At 46.3% G+C, this 18,411-nt stretch overlaps 1 protein-coding gene and 1 long non-coding RNA gene across 3 annotated transcripts in view; one reads left to right on the forward strand and one right to left on the reverse strand.

The window, feature by feature from the left end:
• The window catches only part of LOC121679584, a 26,834-nt gene extending 24,076 nt beyond the window's left edge, over window positions 1-2,758 (reverse strand). Inside the window, exon 1 of the long non-coding RNA XR_006021352.1 lies at window positions 2,748-2,758. This is a non-coding gene — a long non-coding RNA (uncharacterized LOC121679584). The remainder of the gene's footprint in view (window positions 1-2,747) is intronic.
• lrrtm4l1 (leucine rich repeat transmembrane neuronal 4 like 1) overlaps window positions 1-18,411 on the forward strand; it is a 59,562-nt gene that overhangs the window by 6,537 nt on the left and 34,614 nt on the right. Inside the window, exon 2 of one of the 2 annotated variants that reach the window (XR_006021339.1) lies at window positions 9,062-10,838. Coding sequence is in view for 1 of the 2 variants with exons in the window: in XM_042058364.1 (XP_041914298.1) it covers window positions 9,062-10,728 (1,667 nt within the window). In the remaining variant the exon portion in view is untranslated. The remainder of the gene's footprint in view (window positions 1-9,061; window positions 10,839-18,411) is intronic. The other variant, XM_042058364.1, reaches the window with a different exon arrangement.

The following is an 18,411-nucleotide window of genomic DNA, read 5'->3' on the forward strand; positions in this document are numbered from 1 at the left end:
TTCTTACAATAGCATAATAGCCAAAAAAATAAAAACAATACATTAATAACAGATGAAATATAGTGCAACAATGACACAAGTCATATAAACACAGCATAACACACACCAGAATAAAAATACAAAGCAACATTACCTAAAGAAACTACCGTTAAAACTACAGGAACTATAAGTGCACTCTGAGAGAACAGACCAGACCTCTGCTAAGGCAATATAGCTCTTGTCTATACCAGTCAGCCCAAAGTTATTCCTATGGAAACCTCTATAAGGTCATATAGCTCTTGTCTAGCCCAAAGTCGTTTCTATGGAAGCCTCTATAAGGCCATATAGATCTTGTCTAGCCCAAAGTCGTTTCTATGGAAGCCTCTATAAGGCCATATAGATCTTGTCTAGCCCAAAGTAATTCCTATGGAAGCCTCTATAAGGCCATATAGATCTTGTCTAGCCCAAAGTCGTTCCTATGGAAGCCTCTATAAGGCCATATACTGTAGATCTTGTCTAGCCCAAAGTCGTTCCTATGGAAACCTCTATAAGGCCATATAGCTCTTGTCTAGCCCAAAGTAATTCCTATAGAAGCCTCTATAAGGTCATATAGCTCTTGTCTAGCCCAAAGTCGTTCCTATGGAAGCCTCTATAAGGCCATATACTGTAGATCTTGTCTAGCCCAAAGTCGTTCCTATGGAAACCTCTATAAGGCCATATACAGTGTAGCTCTTGTCTAGCCCAAAGTCGTTCCTATGGAAGCCTCTATAAGGCCATATAGATCTTGTCTAGCCCAAAGTCGTTTCTATGGAAGCCTCTATAAGGCCATATAGCTCTTGTCTAGCCCAAAGTCATTCCTATGGAAGCCTCTATAAGGCCATATACTGTAGCTCTTGTCTAGCCCAAAGTCGTTTCTATGGAAGCCTCTATAAGGCCATATAGCTCTTGTCTAGCCCAAAGTCGTTTCTATGGAAACCTCTATAAGGCCATATAGCTCTTGTCTAGCCCAGTCAGCCCTGTGGAAGCCTCTATAAGGCCATATAGATCTTGTCTAGCCCAGTCAGCCCTATGGAAACCTCTATAAGGCCATATAGATCTTGTCTAGCCCAGTCAGCCCTATGGAAACCTCTATAAGGCCATATAGATCTTGTCTAGCCCAGTCAGCCCTGTGGAAGCCTCCCTGATAGATGGGTTGGGGAAACCTTTTTTGGAAAGGTTTTGTTCAGTGTTAAATTTGCCTCAAGTAGCCTGCGAAAGGTGTAGGTTTTTGAACATTCTAAGTTCCGCAACAATTGAAGGTTCTAAAATTCTATGTTGAATTCAATGAACCCAGATATTCTTTAGAACGTTCATTTCCCAACATTCCCGTCACACCGGTGTGACGGTACTCCTTTAAGGGTTAAGAAAATGTGAACATTTGTGGTAGATTTCAGAGAAACCATCAGTAGTATCTGCCATGAAGTTAGTGTAGCATTGGAAAACTAATGACTATTTAGTTTAGCTGCTTGTCTATGCACTTAGACAGTGCAATTCAGTAGGCTGAAATGAATTTAGTCCACGGTGATCTTGAGTAATTTTACTCTGCTGGGGCACCTAGATCGAAGTGGAAGAGTTCATTAACCTACGTCGTAAACAGAACTTGTTTATCAAATTGTTTATTGCGTTATCAGGCAACCAGATATCAGTGTCTAATTGGCTTTTGCTATCAACATAAACACAGTCCAATAATCTTAAAATGTATGTCACCTTTAGTGGCATTTTTAGCGGGCAGTAATAGTGTAGGAAGTAGCCGGGTTTGCTTGCAGTAGCCAGAAACATCCTGAGTCTCTCTTAGTGGCCAATGATAGGATAAGTAGCCGGGTTTGCTTGCAGTAGCCAGAAACATTGTGAGGTTCTCTTAGCGGGCAATGAAAGTGTAGGATAAATAGCCGGGTTTGCATGCAGTAGCCAGAATTATCATGAGTTTGATTCTAAGCTGCCACCGTTTGCCCTTGAGCAGGGCACTTAACTCTGTTTGCCCTTGAGCAGGGCTCTTAACTCTGACTTGCTCCGGGGAGTCTGGCCCTGCAATTAGTTGGAATTATCTGTAAGTTGCTTTGGATAAAAGCATCAGCCAAGTCAATATGAGAGCTGTTTGCAATGGTGGGGGAAGTCAATATGGTAGCTGTTGCAATAGTGGGGAAAGTCAAAGGCATTGAGTGAAAGGCATATAAAAATGGCCCATACTATACAAGGTTTCATGCAAATAGGATCTGTAGTTATTGTGTAAACCTGCGCACCAGAGATGGGAAATCTCCAGGAAAATCCAGGAAAATCCAGACTCATTCACGAAGGGAATAGAATCTGGTGACTCATGATTGGGAAACGTTTCCAACACTTGTATCGCGATGGGCACTACAACTTTGAAATCATTGGTCCAGTCTTACCAATCACAATGATCAGAGATTCCTAACATTACTTCCTACTTCACCTAAGCTTTACAAATTGACAATGAACAGCATCAACAGTAAGGAAGCAATGTATGTGGGTCTACCTTTTCTGTAAATACATTTCTGCATTTTTCCAACTGCATTTTTTGATGTTTGCAGTTGGAAAAGTTGCTGCTTCTGTTTATCACAATAAGTTTTGGTTTCGTCTTCCCCTCTCATCGCTGATTGGCCTGACATCTTTGTTGTTTGAGGGAAACGGTTATGAACTATGGTGTTCCAGACTAGATCTGAGGGAAACGGTTATGGACTATAGTGTTCCAGACTAGATCTGAGGGAAACGGTTATGAACTATGGTGTTCCAGACTAGATCTGAGGGAAACGGTTACAGTATGAACTATGGTGTTCCAGATCAAATCTCCCTGAAAGAAGATCTAGGTGGGCGGGGCCAGACTAGGGAAATCTGGCTTCAGAAAGTAAAAGTCCTACATGTATTGGTTCTTCCTGTTCTACTGTACCTGTTCTACCTGTACTTAGTGATTTCACCAATTAGCTCATCTACCTGGCTTGAGCTCATAAGAATCCGCTGTTTTTTACTCAGTAGTTAGAACAGATATGTGGTTGGACTTTTACTTTCTAAAGTTGGCTTTCACATCTCGCACCAACTACACCAAAAACATGCCTCTTGGTCGAGGTACAGTAATAATTAATACATGTGACAGATCGAGGCTGACACAGACGTGGACCGCCCTAACTCAGCAAGCAACTGTGGAAGGTGTTGATGGGTGAGAGTAGTCGACGGGTGACTGTGACCTGTGTGAACTAACGCTGAGCTTGATTAGTGTTATTTTGTCATATAGCTGCTTTTCTTGCAGAATTGCAATTAGACATTGTATGATGTCCTGTTTGTGTGTGTGTGTGTGTGTGTGTGTGTGTGTGTGTGTGTGTGTGTGTGTGTGTTGTATGATGTCTGTGGTTTTCTGTGTGTGTGTGTGTGTGTGTGTGTGTGTGTGTGTGTGTGTGTATGATGTCCTATTTGTGTGTGTGTGTGTTGTATGATGTCCTCTTTGTGTGTGTGTGTGTGTGTGTGTGTGTGTGTGTGTGTATGTGTGTGTGTGTGTGTGTGTGTGTGTGTTGTATGATGTCCTGTTTGTGTGTGTGTGTGTGTGTGTGTGTGTGTGTGTGTGTGTGTGTGTGTGAGGTAGTGTATGATGTCCTGTGGGTGTGTGTGTGTGTATGATGTCCTGTGGTTTTCTATTTTTTGCAGAGCAGCAGACTCCACAACACACTACACACAAACACAAAGAAAAATGTGTGTATGTGTGTGTGTGTGTTTGTGTATGAGTGTGTGTGTGGTGTAAGTGTGTATGAGAGTTAGTAACTGTGTGTGTGTGTGTGTGTGTGTGTGTCAGAGAGACAGAGAGAGAGAGCGTTATTGTGTGTTAGTAACTGTGTGTGTGTGTGTGTGTGTGTGTGTGTGTGTGTGTGTGTGTGTGTGTGTGTGGCCCGTACTCAGCCCTGTGTAAAAATGATATGATTTATCCTGGTGCGTTGCGCAGTGCTTCGCTGGCGGTGCGGCCGATGGCTGAACACTCTGGCTAATAGCCTCTCTGTGAACGCATGCATACACACACACAAACACACACACACACACACACACACACACACACACACACACACACACACACACACACACAGAGTGCTGGAGCGCTACAATGAAATATCAACTTGTGCCCGAGCCAGCAGAGACGACAGCTGAGCATGTTCCAGCTGCCAGGATCCTTCCTGGCTTCAGGGAAAAGGGCAACCAGCAGCCTCCCTGGGTATGCATGGGGGCAACCAGCAGCCTCCCTGGGTATGGGGATGGGGGCAACCAGCAGCCTCCCTGGGTATGGGTATGGGGGCAACCAGCAGCCTCAGTGGGTATGGGGATGGGGATAGGGGCTACCAGCAGCCTCCCTGGGTATGCATGGGGGCTACCAGCAGCCTCCCTGGGTATGGGGATGTTGATGGGAGCTACCAGCAGCCTCCCTGGGTATTGACTGCTCTCTAGAATCTTCTGTGGCAAGAACACCACAACAGAACACTATAATTAGTCACTAGGATACTAGTATTTATCTACTCTACAATTATATAAAAAAAAAAAAAAAAAACAGGTTTGTCTGTGCTCATGTAAACACCATATCCTGAATATGATTCATATCCGGGACACTAAAATGCATGTAAACACAGTCATTGACTCATTTTGGGGAAAATGGCTGCCACGATCCACCATGATTTTGGAGAAGGGCCCTGCCACCTTTTCACAGGTTTTGGAGAAGGGGATTTTTGGAGAAGGGGATTTCACAGGGCTCTTAGATTTGAACTGTCTGGCCGAGCAGTGTGTGTGTCCAGCTTTGTTGCTGGAAGATAATGGTCCATCAGTCTGTTGGTCTGGCAATCTTACCTTGACCTGGTGTTGGTCTGTGTGTACTTCAGCGAGCCCAAAACCTGTTGACCTGTTGTTAATGGTGTGTTGTGAATGCTACGACCTAAACTGGTATGTAGCGATCACTTCCTCCTATTCACATTGCCTGCACCTCAGCAGTAGGCAAACATCAGACATCCTGAGGCAGCTCTGCCTGCACATTTGAGCAGGAATATTTCTGGTGCCATTTTGTGATATGGTTCATTGTTGGGTCCTGTAGAGAAGGTATTTATATTTAATCACTCAGACTGAGATGACCGAAGCGGTAGTCTAAAAATCATTTTGGAGATGAAGCCTCATGTTTAAATATAGTCAAGTAGTCTTTACTCTCTTTTTTCTGGCTCTGACAAAATGTGTGTGTGAGTGTGTGTGTGTGTGTGTGTTGTCCAAGGCGCATTAGTATGCAGCCTGGCGGAGAGTTGTGTTGGCATAACGATTTATTTTGCTTAATTTATCATTGCTCTGTTGATCCAGTCCAATGTCAGCCGCTCTAATCGCCCTTATCTCCGAGCCGCTCCGACCTCGCCGAGTGAGAGCAACAGTTCCTCTGCGCGTAAGTTATCCTCTAGTGTGTAATCACGGCCCGGTGACACGACACTAAGCAGTGCGGCCGCCACTTGAGAGAGTGGACACAGGGGGATTACACGTCCGGGCCAAGCGAGAGGATAATGACCGCGTGAGGATAATGACCGCGTGATCAATCTAAAGTCACAGATAGCGGAGTGGAATGCGGAGATGGCTCTGAGGTAGTGTGTGTGTGTGTGTGTGTGTCTGAGGTAGTGGTAGTCCTGCAGCAGTACACTGATTTATTGTGGACTGGATAGTGTGTAATTAGCATAACTGACAAGAGAAAGTGAGTAAGTGAGAGAAAAAAAGAGAGAGAGAGAGTGTGTGTGTGTGTGTGTGTGTGTGTGTAGTGACAGAGGAAGAGACAGGAGAGTGCTCTCCACCTCACCTGGGTGAGATATAGCTCTAATTTATCTTAGGGTTTCAAAGGGAGACACAGCCAAACACACATACACACACACACACACACACTTGCAAACCCCATAAATATATGAAGATGAACAGCAGCACATTCCATCATTGGTATGCTAGTTTAGATAACATTTCAAAATGACTTATAGCGCAATACACTATATACAATGGCAATACACAGTTGTTAAAGCTATCCACACCGCATCCCATAATACTGGCCAGCTTTATATAAAGAACAAATGACCAAACCTGATAGTGTCATTAGCCTGCAGTATTGGACACACACACACACACACACACACACATACACACACACACACTGATAGTATCATTAGCCTGCAGTATTGGACACACATACACACATACACACACACACACACACACACACACACACATTAGCCTGCGGTATTGGGAGCTCAGTTGTAATGGGACTAGTACTTTTCCTCAGCACACGGCACGTCAGAATAGACCATGGGCCCATACACACACACACACACACACACACACACACACATACACACACGCACACACACACACATATACACTCCCCCCCACACACACACACACACAGAATAGACCATGGTCCAGCTGGAGCTGGTGCACAAGCAGGTGTGCTGTCGTGCGTTTTCATGCATCAAGGCTCGCCCACTTTGTGACTTGTGTTTGCTTGTGCACGCTGATTGTGTTGCCCACAGCCTCAATTCCACATGTGGCCCATACCAATGCACCCCCCCCACCACCACCACCACCACCGTCATCCTCACACACACACATGCACAAACACACTCACACACACAATAACATGCACACACACACACACACACACACACACACACACACATACCTACTCTCACACACACACAGGCACACACTTACACACACTCTCTCTCACACACACACACACATACATGTATTATTCTCTCTCTCTATCTCTCTCTCTCTCTCTCTCTCCCTTTGCCTCTGTCTTTCACTCTCTCTTTTTGTCCTTGATGTATGCTGCAACAAACACAAAACACACACACACACACACACACACACACACTCATTTCCTTGCTCTGAAACATGCGACGACAGCGGCAGATGTCAGCGAGTGAGGAATCGATGGAAGCAGCCGGCGGCAGCGGGTGTCTGTGAATAAAGTGCCGCTGCTGCCGCCACCACGGCTCCGAGTTTAGCCGTGTAATTGCTGGCGGAACCACGCTGATTGCCGGGCAGTAACCAGACAAGGCAGTGGTGGTGGGGAGACAGCTCTGTTAAAGACCAGACGCAGTGGTGGTCGGAAGACAGCTCTGTTAAAGGCAGTCTTTGTGAATGCTCCCGCGGGGGGGGGGGGGGGCGGGAGGTTGGGCAGCCATTTTTTATTTTGATTACCACGACTTGGACGGAAAGCGAAAGACAATCATTTATAAAGCCCAGTTATCACGGGTGGTTGTCCGGCTTGCCGGTCGGATGGATGTAATTTTAAGGAAAAATGGTCTGTGCCTGTTTGTGTGAACTGGGCTGTAAAGACGAGCCTGCCAGGCGCTCTCCTCTGTCCACACCTCATAGGCTCTCGTCGTTATCTCACGCTGTTCCACCGAGGCGGCGGCTCACAGACACAGAGACAGGCCACTGAGCAACGACTATTTGATCCTCCATTATTCATTTCAGACATGACATTAAAGTTTACAATGAAAACAAAAAAAAGAGCTGAATACTCTCGCTTCAAAGCAAACATGTTCTGCAGGTAGTGAGCTGATATTTACTCTAAAAAATGGTCGCCCCCCCCCCCACCCCCCCACGCCCTTGTCAAGCTAACTCAGGAGATTCTATATTTTACACCATCACATCAGTCAACGGAATTCGTTATTCTCTAGCATATGTGGCATTAAGTATTCTGGCATAATAGACTGAACTAATTCTGCGCTACCTATTGAGACCTTCCCTGAGGGAGGACAGTCTGCAGAGTGCTTTGTACTGGGAGTCTGAGGGAATCTGAAACATGTTAATGCAGAAGCTGCCTCCTGTGATGTGATGTGGTGTGATGTGATGTGGTGTGGTGTGATGTGATGTGGTGTGATGTGATGTGATATGGTGTGATGTGGTGTGATGTGGTGTGATGTGATGTGGTGTGATGTGGTGTGATGTGATGTGGTGTGATGTGGTGTGATGTGGTGTGGTGTGATGTGGTGTGATGTGGTGTGATGTGATGTGATGTGATGTGGTGTGATGTGATGTGGTGTGATGTGATGTGATGTGATGTGGTGTGGTGTGGTGTGATGTGGTGTGGTGTGATGTGATGTGATGTGGTGTGGTGTGGTGTGATGTGGTGTGATGTGATGTGGTGTGATGTGATGTGGTGTGGTGTGGTGTGGTGTGGTGTGGTGTGATGTGATGTGGTGTGGTGTGGTGTGGTGTGATGTGGTGTGGTGTGGTGTGGTGTGATGTGGTGTGGTGTGATGTGATGTGATGTGATGTGATGTGATGTGATGTGGTGTGGTGTGGTGTGGTGTGATGTGATGTGATGTGGTGTGATGTGGTGTGGTGTGATGTGATGTGATGTGATGTGATGTGGTGTGGTGTGGTGTGGTGTGATGTGATGTGATGTGATGTGGTGTGGTGTGGTGTGATGTGATGTGATGTGGTGTGATGTGATGTGGTGCGTCTCCATCACTCTCAGCAGGTTCAGGGAGATGGCTTCCTGTGTCTTATAGAGGGGGGGGGGGGGGGGGGGGGGGGGCTGACTGATTCGGTTTGTGATTGGGTTTTCCTGTGACAGAAAATTGTTCCTGTGACTGACTGTGTTTCTTTTGGTTTGATTGGATGTGTGTGTCTGTGTGTGTGTGTGTGTGTGTGTGTGTTTCCTTTGGTTTGACTGGATGTGCATATGTATGTGTGTGTGTTTCGTGTGGTTTGACTGGATGTGCATGTGTGTGTGTGTTCCTTGCAGTGTGGTTGAATGCATGCCCTTTCTGTTGTGTGACGTTTTTTATTTCCTGTAATGTGGCAGGTTACATATGGTGCGATGTGAGGTGTCTTGTAATGTAATGTAATGTAAAATATAATGTGGAACCATAGTCCTAAAATAATGTTTTAATTTTGTTAACCATGTTGTTGAGGTGATGGGGGACATTCAAAGTAAGGAATGACAAAAGCAGTTTGAGTTTGACTGGTGACATGCCCTGTGTGTGTGTGTGTGTGTGTGTGTGTGTGTGTGTGTGTGTGTTCTCAGCAGGTTCCGTGATTGTCAGGCAGCAGCTGCTGTGTGTCCTGCTGCAGACTCTCTTCACCCTGCTGGTGCTGCAGCCCTCGTCGGGCGAGCGCTCCTGTCCGCTCAGCTGTCGCTGTGAGGGTAAGATCGTCCACTGCGACTCGCTGGCCTTCCTGGAGGTCCCGGAGAACATCTCCGTAGGTTGCCAGGGCTTGTCCCTGCGCGCCAACCAGCTGCACACGCTGCTGCCCTACCAGTTTGCCCACCTGAACCAGCTGCTGTGGCTCTACCTGGACCACAACCAGATTGCCCAGGTGGACAGCCGAGCCTTCCAGGGCTTGCGTCGAATCAAGGAAATCATCCTGAGCACCAATCAGATCTCGCAGCTCCACAACGCCACCTTCCATGGCGTTCCCAACCTGCGCAGCCTCGACCTGTCCTACAACAAGCTAGAGTCGCTGCCGCCCGGACAGTTCCACGGCCTGCGCAAGCTGCAGAACCTTCACCTGCGCTCCAACCTCCTGCGGGACCTCCCGTTGAGGGTGTTCCTGGAGTGCCGCAGCCTGGAGTTCCTGGACCTGGGCTACAACCGTCTGCGGGTGCTGACCCGCACCATGTTCCTGGGTCTCTCCCGGCTCATGGAGCTTCACCTGGAACACAACCAGTTCTCCCGCATCAACTTCTTCCTGTTCCCGCGGCTCACCAACCTGAGGGCGCTGTACCTGCAGTGGAACCGGATCCGCGGGGTCAACCAGGGACTGCCCTGGGCCTGGCACACCTTGCAGAAGCTGGACCTTTCCGGCAACGAGATCCAGGTGCTGGACCCGGTGGTGTTCCAGTGTCTGCCCAACCTGCAAGTGCTCAACCTGGAGTCCAACAAGCTGGCCAATGTGTCCATGGAAACGGTGGTGGCCTGGGACTCGCTGACCGCCGTCAGCCTGGCCGGCAACATGTGGGACTGCGGCCCCGGCATCTGCCCTCTGGTCAACTGGCTGCGGAACTTCCGGGGCACCAAGGATACGAGCATCATCTGCAGCACGCCCAAGCACCTGCAGGGTGAGAAGGTTCTGGAAGCCACACGGAACCTCGCCGACTGCGAGGACACGGAGCTCTACGAGAGCACCACCTTCCCGCCAGCCATAGAGCCCGACACCCCGGAACCCACCCCTGAACCAACCACCCCCTACACCAGCCCCCTTGCCCCCCTGCGCCCCCCTGCCACCCCTACCCCCAGACCTCCCATGGCGCCTCCACCTTTACCCCAGCCGAACGCCCCCAGCCGCAGTGGATCCGACCAACGAGCCCCTCGCCGTCCTCCCCCTCCTCCTCAAACCACCCCCGCGTCCGAGAGCCTCCCGTTGACTTTTCCTCCAGAGCCCGAGCGCATCTCCTTCCACAAAGTGGTAGTGGGCAGCGTGGCGCTGTTCTTCTCCGTGTCGCTCATCTCCACGGTGGTGTACGTGTTCTGGAAGCGGCTGCCGGCGCTGGCCCGACTGTTCCAGCAGCAGGCCACCGTGGGGCGCAAGCGGCGGAAAAAGAGTCCCGAGCCGGAGCAGAACCTCAGCTCCCAGCTCCAGGAGTACTACATGAGTTACAACCCCGCCGCTACGCCCGAGAGCATAGACGTGCTGGCCAACGGCGGCACGGGAGCCTGCACGTGCACCATCTCGGGCTCGAGGGAATGCGAGGTATGACCCTCTCCTCTCCCTCCTCCTCCTCCTCCTCCTCTTCATCCTCCTCAAACGCAGCCTAGGCAACCAAATCAAACAGTCAGATGTGTCGAGCAGTGGAGCGAGAGGTAAATCCTGCACCAGGCATGTCTCTGGATACCTATATGAAGTGGGGACAAGCACCCTTGGCTCTGTTGCTTAGCTTAGCTTAGCTTAGCTTAGCCATTCAATGTGAGGCCCCCTCACTTTCCCTCCGCTAACTCTCTCCCCGTTTCCACCAAGACAGGTCAGAACCCGGGCTAAAGGGCAGCTGGACAGGAAAACTGGTGGTAAAGTGACACCAACACTGTCTAGACCAGCAAGGCCAACAAGACCAATTAAATCATTGTGACAACAACTGCTGAAATGTCTGGGCTAACTAAAAAGAAAACAAACAGTTGGCTAGCTGTTGGTCAGAAATCATTGCCTATGAAAACATAGATGCTAATTTCTAAAATCAGTGTTGCTTTTGTAATTATTAACTGATGTCAACTGACTAACAGCTACACAATAGCAGCTGCAAAAGATGTTTACAGAATTGTAGTTACATAAATGACATGGACGTATGGAGTCTCTTTAGCCCATAGAGAATCAAATCGGGTTCTTAGAACTTAAAACTTAGAACAACTCTAAACTGGCACTAGTACTAGCAGTGTGTATTGGTGGAAAAGTGTATGAGAAGGCTAGAAGTGGGACAGCACGGGGATGAAACGCCTCCAAGGGTATCGATTTGAGTTCACCTGAGAACACAGAGTCAACTGTACTTGACCCAGGCTCAGAAGACTGCGTTGCATTGCTGCACTTCATAATGCATTTGTCTGTGTGTGTATGTGTGTGTGTGTGTGTGTGTGTGTGTGTATCACTGAACTGTGTGCATTTCTATTTGGCACACTACCCCAGATGGGGGCTGAGACTTTGGCATGAGCCTGGCCACGATCCTGCTTTGGTGCTGATCTACCCCAAATCCGACCCAGGTCCATTCCAGATCTACCCCAAATCCGACCCAGATCCATTCCAGATCTGCCCCAAATCCAACCCAGGTCCATTCCAGATCTGCCCCAAATCCGCCTCAGGTCCATTCCAGATCTGCCCCAAATCCGACCCAGGTCCATTCCAGATCAGCTGAAATCCGGGTAGTCAAATCTCTCTCCCTCCCTGCGCGTGCTGCTCACTTCTCAGCCAAAAACACCTCAGGAAGACACACATCGTCTCTCTCTCTCCATCTCTCTCTCTATCTTTCTCTCTCTCCCTCTCTCAGGAAGACACACGTCGTCTCTCTCTCCCCCTCTCTATCTATCTTTCTCTCTCTCCTTCTCTTAGGAAGACACATGCTCATCTCTATCCCCCCTCCTCTCTCCCCCCTCCCCCCCCCTCTCTCTCTATCTTTCTCTCCCTCTCTTAGGAAGACACATGCTCGTCCCCCCCCCCTCTCTCTTTCTCTGGCAGCGCAGTTCACAGTGCAGAATAATGACTGCTGTGGCTCAGGCAGATGGAGGTGGTGAAGATTGTGCACGGGAAACACTGTGTCAATCTTTCATGTGAAGTTTGTTGGCGTTTACATGTGATTACATGCCTGCTGCTTGTCTGTGTGACTGTGAGACGAGAGCTGAAAGGGATGTATGTGTAAGCAGTGGCTCAGTTGAGAATAATGAGGTTTTGACCTGCAGTGGCTGCGACTCCATTTTACTGAAATACAAGCTCGTCAGAGGAAGACTGCACTTGGCTTGCTTCTCATCTCCTCTCTCAGTATCTCACTGTTTCTTTCTCACCCCCTCTTTTCCTTTCTGCCTCTACCAAGATTTCTATTTCCGTCTGTGTGTGTGTGTGTGTGCGTGCGTGTAGGTGTGCGTGTGTGTGTGTGTGTGTGTGTGTGTGTGTGTGTGTGTGTGTATCCCTGAGGCTTGTGCCTCAATCTGTAGTTTTTCCTCCACAGGTTAATTCAATGTGTCAGCCATATGGGCGCATATGACTGAATGCACTATGGGAGTGTAGTGTACAGCACTCTACAGCAATGGCACTGTCGGCTGTCGGGGCAGTTTCTCTTTGAAGGAGAGTGAGAGTAAGAGTGACTAAGCACTCATCAATGAAAATCTCCATCGTTTAGTCCAAGACCAGACTTAATCCATATGGGAAACCAGCCCATGGTGCAAGAGTTCAGCATCATTTAGTCCAAGACCAGACTTAATCCATATGGGAAACCAGCTCATGGTGCAAGAGTTCAGTAGCCCAGCTATTGCCAGATGATTCTCAAAAGTTCAATTAAACGTCAGGAACACTTTTGGGGATATTAGCTTATTTTCCATCTACCCCAGAGCTATATAAGAGGATACAGACTCTTCTCTGTGCGTGCAATAACTCAATCTGCCACCGTTAGCCTAGTTTAGCTTAATTCACTGGAAGGGCTATGGTTATGGTTATGGTATTCAGCAGACTTTTGTCCAAAGCGACATTCAAATAACAATAGCTATAGTACTATATTAAGGAGAATAGCAATAATAAATAATAATGTCAATTCAATCAATAGCCCAAACCATACCTTAATGCATAAGAAACGCTTAATAAACTAAGTGCATTTAGATTCAGATATGCCTTTAGACCCCTCTTGAAAGACCCAAAACTATCACAGGAACGGAGAGCACTGGGCAACTCATTCCCCCAACAAGGAACCACTAAGGAAAAGAGTCTTGAATTTGACCTAGCATTTATGGCTGGTCGACACAACAGACGCTTATTAGAAGACCGCAGTGGGCGGTTGGGGATATGCATCTTAATCACTGAATTAATATAGCAGAGAGCAGATCGAGTCAGTGTCCTATAGGCCAAAGTGAGAGATTTAAAATGAATTTTGGCCACTATAGGGAGCCAGTGGAGAGTAACTAGGAGAGGAGTTACATGTGTCCTCTTCAGCTGATTGAAGACCAGGCGTGCTGCAGCATTCTAAATCAGTTGTAACAATCTTACCACACAAGCAGAAGAGCCTATAGCTAGCCTACAGCTAAAAGTGAGCTATAAGCTAACTGGTGTAACCCACTTCCACTTTGAACTGGTACATGAAACTCTTACTTAATCTTTTTGTAAGTACAACAAACACATTATATATATATATATACTGTATATATATATATATATATATATATATATATATATATTATAAACCTAGGTTTCAAAATGCGGCTGTTTACCCAAGTCCATGTCATATACATGTACGTGCAGGTGTTGATTGTGTTCAGTACTGCTCCTAAGTGTCCTCCCCTGTCTGTCATAGTATAAAGCCCAACCCATGCCAAAAAGTGGTTTGATTGGTTCCTTGGTTTTCTGTGATTTTGTCAAATCGCTCTGAATTGAGGAATTGCCAGACGGACCTGCAGAGGAAATTTAAATGTGATTGTGGATTTCTCTGGGTTCACCCAAACTAAGAGTGCAGTACTGTACAGTTCAGTACTCAGGTTCTTATATGATGGTTCCCAGTTGAAAGAGGTGTTGAATTATGCATCAAGAAGCAGCTGCCAATCATCATGTGTGATGCAGGAATTCACCAGCAGAAATAATCAGTACGATGCTGATGACACAGTTGTGAAGCACAGATGTCTGGCAGGCGGTCTGCGCTCGTTATGTCCTCGTAGCAAAACATAAGCAATCAGCTCCTCAAAAGAAGAGACCTGAAGTACACACACTGCAGCAACCTCTCAAGTCCTGCCGTCATCGAGTCCTGCCGCACACTCACATCTAAGTGCCTTTATTCATCAATAGATGTGCTCCATCAAATGCGCTTTCCCCAAAAAGGATTATTCATGCTTTAGGATTCCACACTGTTTGTGTGAGAAAGTAATCTGTTTACTTAACTCGGCCTTGGGAGACAGAGCGAGATCACAGCAAGCGCAAAAAAAACACCTAAATCCTGTAAATGTTTGCTTTGAGTAATTAAGATCTTTTGTTCGTGAGTTAATTAGTTAATATCGAGAAGGAAGAGGTGGACCCCCCTCTGCAGACGGGCTTGCATGCTAGGACATGCTCAGACATAATGATCAACCAGGGTAACTCATTAGTATTGATTTCTAAGGTTGATTTCTACTGCTCGTTAGTGTGTTAGTGCGATTATTGAATCCAGCCTTGAATATCTCAGGAGTTCTATGTATTCCTTAAAACTGGAAATGAATGACTGAAAATATTATTTTTTAAAAACCTCTGGCCCACTTTGCTTTCTTCACACTTTCATTGTTTTTTGTTTTGTTTATTTATTTCTGAGCCTACTCACTAATTACCGCAGACGTGTCTAAAGTCACGAAGCACTTTTAAGCTCCGGGCAAATCATTAAATGACTCTGGGTTCTTTTCTTCTCCTCTCCTTGACTGGCAGATGGTTGATTCAGTCGCTGTGAGTCAAAGATCTGTGCCCTTAATCCAGGTATCCGGTGAAATGCTTAAAGGGATTATACAGCCTTGAATATAATTACTTTCATCGTATGGGCCTGCATATTCCAAAACTACCAGAGAAGTGTGGTTATATAAAACGAGGGACCAGGGCAGTGGGTGCATGAAAATGAAGGTTACGTCTGTTCATCTCTCTATCTCTCTCTCTCTCTCTCTCTCTCTCTCTCTCTCTCTCTCTCTCTCTATTTTCATATGTGTGGGCTATTCAGATGTTTTCTGCAAATGTTAGACAAAGCACAAATTTCATCCACTCTCTCAGTCACAAACAAACCCACACATTCACACACACACGCACACACACGCACACTCACACAAACTCACACTCACAAACTCTACGCACACATTTACACATATTTACATAAAGATGCACATGCACCAGTACATGCACTCGTTTACAAAGACACACACACACACACACACACACACACATACACACACACACACTCTCCTGCATACTGATGTGTTCATAGACAGTGACAGTCTGACATGTTGACCGTTACACTCAAAAACACACACAGTCACAGACATAGACACACACACACACCCTTTTATTCTCACACATGTGCACACACAAACACACATACAAACACACACACACACAAACACACACTCACATGGTGTATTGTGTTTCTAAAGAGCAGACAGAGGAAGGACGTAACAAATTTTTTCCTCATTGCTGAGTGCTGTTTAATAGTTCAGGCACTGGAGTCTCAGATGATGAAAGTCCGGGGTAATTGTGGAGGCTTACATTCCGGAACAGCAGGCCTCTTAGGTTCCGTCTTGAATTGGAACCTTCTCCAGTTCAGATAGGTGAAGGTCAGCAGTTTCTCTCTTTCTCTCTCTCTCTCTCTCTCTCTCTCTCTCTCTCTCTCTCTCTCTCTCTCTCTCTCTCTCTCTTTCTCTCTTTCTCTCTCTCTCTCTCTCTCTCTCTCCTCTGAACAAGGATAAACAAAATTATGGGAATGCTCCATTATACAAAGGAAAATTATGTAGAAAGTGTGCTACATCAGACATGACCCTGGTGTGACCCTCGCTTCAGCAATAACACAGTGGAAGCATCATGCACAGAGTCTCCATATAACCCTTACAGTGTGGCCATGCAGTGGGACCCAGTCCTTTGTAGAGATGATGTGTGACTGTCCAGTGTGTGTGTGTGTGTGTGTGTGTGTGTGTGTGCGTGTGTGTCAGTGATTCTTTGTGTTTGTAGTGTCTATTTTTCCTGAGTCTATCAGGTCATTGTATCTGTTGGTCTGTCCTTTACTCTACCAGTCTGTTATCAAATTAGTGAGGCAGTGTGCCTGTCATTGAGTCTTTGACGAGTTGGAATAGAATCCAAAGGTGTTTTGCACAATCTTTACCATCTTGCATGGAACATACACAACCAGACTTTTCCTCACTAGGCTCTAAGTTAATTATCTGTAGGTTTGGAATCACATACAGTGCATGTTTTATACTTCAGTTTTCAATTCAAGATGCCTACTATGATAGTGTCTGCATCTCACAATGCGCCCACACTGCGTTAAACAATGTGTGAGAGGTTTTAATTAAAAGGGAAGCCTCCACATCTCAGGTCAAGCATATTCTGAAAATACCACCAAGATCAATATTGACACCGCCTCCTGTTTGCAAGTGCTGATAGGTTCTTGAAGAAGATGTGATACGAATATGGTAAAGTGCTCTAAATAGATAATGTTTATCTGAAATCTGCTAAAGCTTCATTGATTTAAGACAGCAGACTTACAGCAATTTAGACTACTACATTGAAAGTAAAATATAATTCCAGTATTCACAGTAATAGGTATTGTTGTATATAACTGTGTAATCTGCTGATATGAGCTGTAGTCTGATGTGTAGGTGTTTGGGAAGTGTGTTTGCTGTGTGTGTTTGCTGTGTGAGTGTGTGTAAGTGTATGTGTGAGATGTGGAGGTGTCAGGAGTGTGTGATGTGTGTGGTTTCAGCTGCATGTTCAGACTGTTGTAGTCAGGAGTGAGAGAGAGAGAATGTGTATGTGTGTGTGTGTGAGAGAGAGAGAGTGTGTAGATGTGGGTTTGGGTTTGTGTGTGTGTGTGTGTGTGTGTGTGTGTGTGTGGGTTTGTCTGTATGTAGATGTGTGTGTGCCCTGAAATGAGGACACAATGGTCACTGGGGACATTCCCCACCCCAGTTTGTACAGTAGAGAAACGCATGTTCCTTTCCTGTTGATGTCAGAATGATGAATTAGCTGAGTCCATACAGCTCTATAGACTCCATTTCTTCCCTGTAGTCGTGCCTTGAAAGTGGACAGTGTCGTGTAAAATGTGTATTAAATTCTATGACTTAATAGCTCTCTGGGCTCAGCAATAACTGGTGCCAGGAGGCACGTGGCTTCTCAGAGCTATGTGGAGCTACATACAGTATATGCAGTACCTGCTGGCAGCTGCTTTGTAGTGCATTATGAATGAAAAGAAAACTTCAGTCAGAGGGAAACGGCAGCATGTCTGGGCAACGTCCGCTAGACTGCGTGGATTTGGAGTATAGCGTGTAGCCATATGGTATGGGCAGTATAGCGTGTAGCCATATGGTATGGACAGTATAGCGTGTAGCCATATGTTATGGGCAGTATAGCGTGTAGCCATATGGTATGGGCAGTATAGCGTGTAGCCATATGTTATGGACAGTATAGTGTGTAGTCATAAGGTATGGACAGTATACTGTGTAGCCATATGGTATGGGCAATATAGTGTGTAGTCATATGGTATGGGCAGTATAGTGTGTAGTCATATGGTATGAACAGTATAGTGTGTAGACATATGGTATGGACAGTATAATAATAATAATAATAATAATAATAATACATTTTTATTTTAGTAAAGTCATCTCTTATTTTATTCTAGTAAAGTCATCTCTTCTTTTAGATTAGATTCAACATTATTGTCATTGTGCAGAGTACAAGTACAGAGACAACGAAATGCAGTTATTCTAGTAAATTCATCTCTCTAGGCTGTTGAAGTGCTTGGGTGTTATTAAAAAAGGTGCTTTGCTTGATTCTGAGCTCAGGTGGACAGGGGGAGAGACATCGTGTGTCACCTGTGTACCCTGTGGGTGGATATGTGCGAAGTTTTGATTTGCCGTACGTGTTGTGGGATGTGTGAAGATGCACGTGCATTTAGGCGGATTGCGTTCAAAGCTGAATACCCACAGTTTCTAGCCTGACGAGCCAGACCCACATTAAAATGTAGGGTCTGGGCTCTCA

This window comes from Alosa sapidissima, chromosome 13, assembly GCF_018492685.1.
Source record: "Alosa sapidissima isolate fAloSap1 chromosome 13, fAloSap1.pri, whole genome shotgun sequence".
Taxonomy (NCBI): domain Eukaryota; kingdom Metazoa; phylum Chordata; class Actinopteri; order Clupeiformes; family Clupeidae; genus Alosa; species Alosa sapidissima.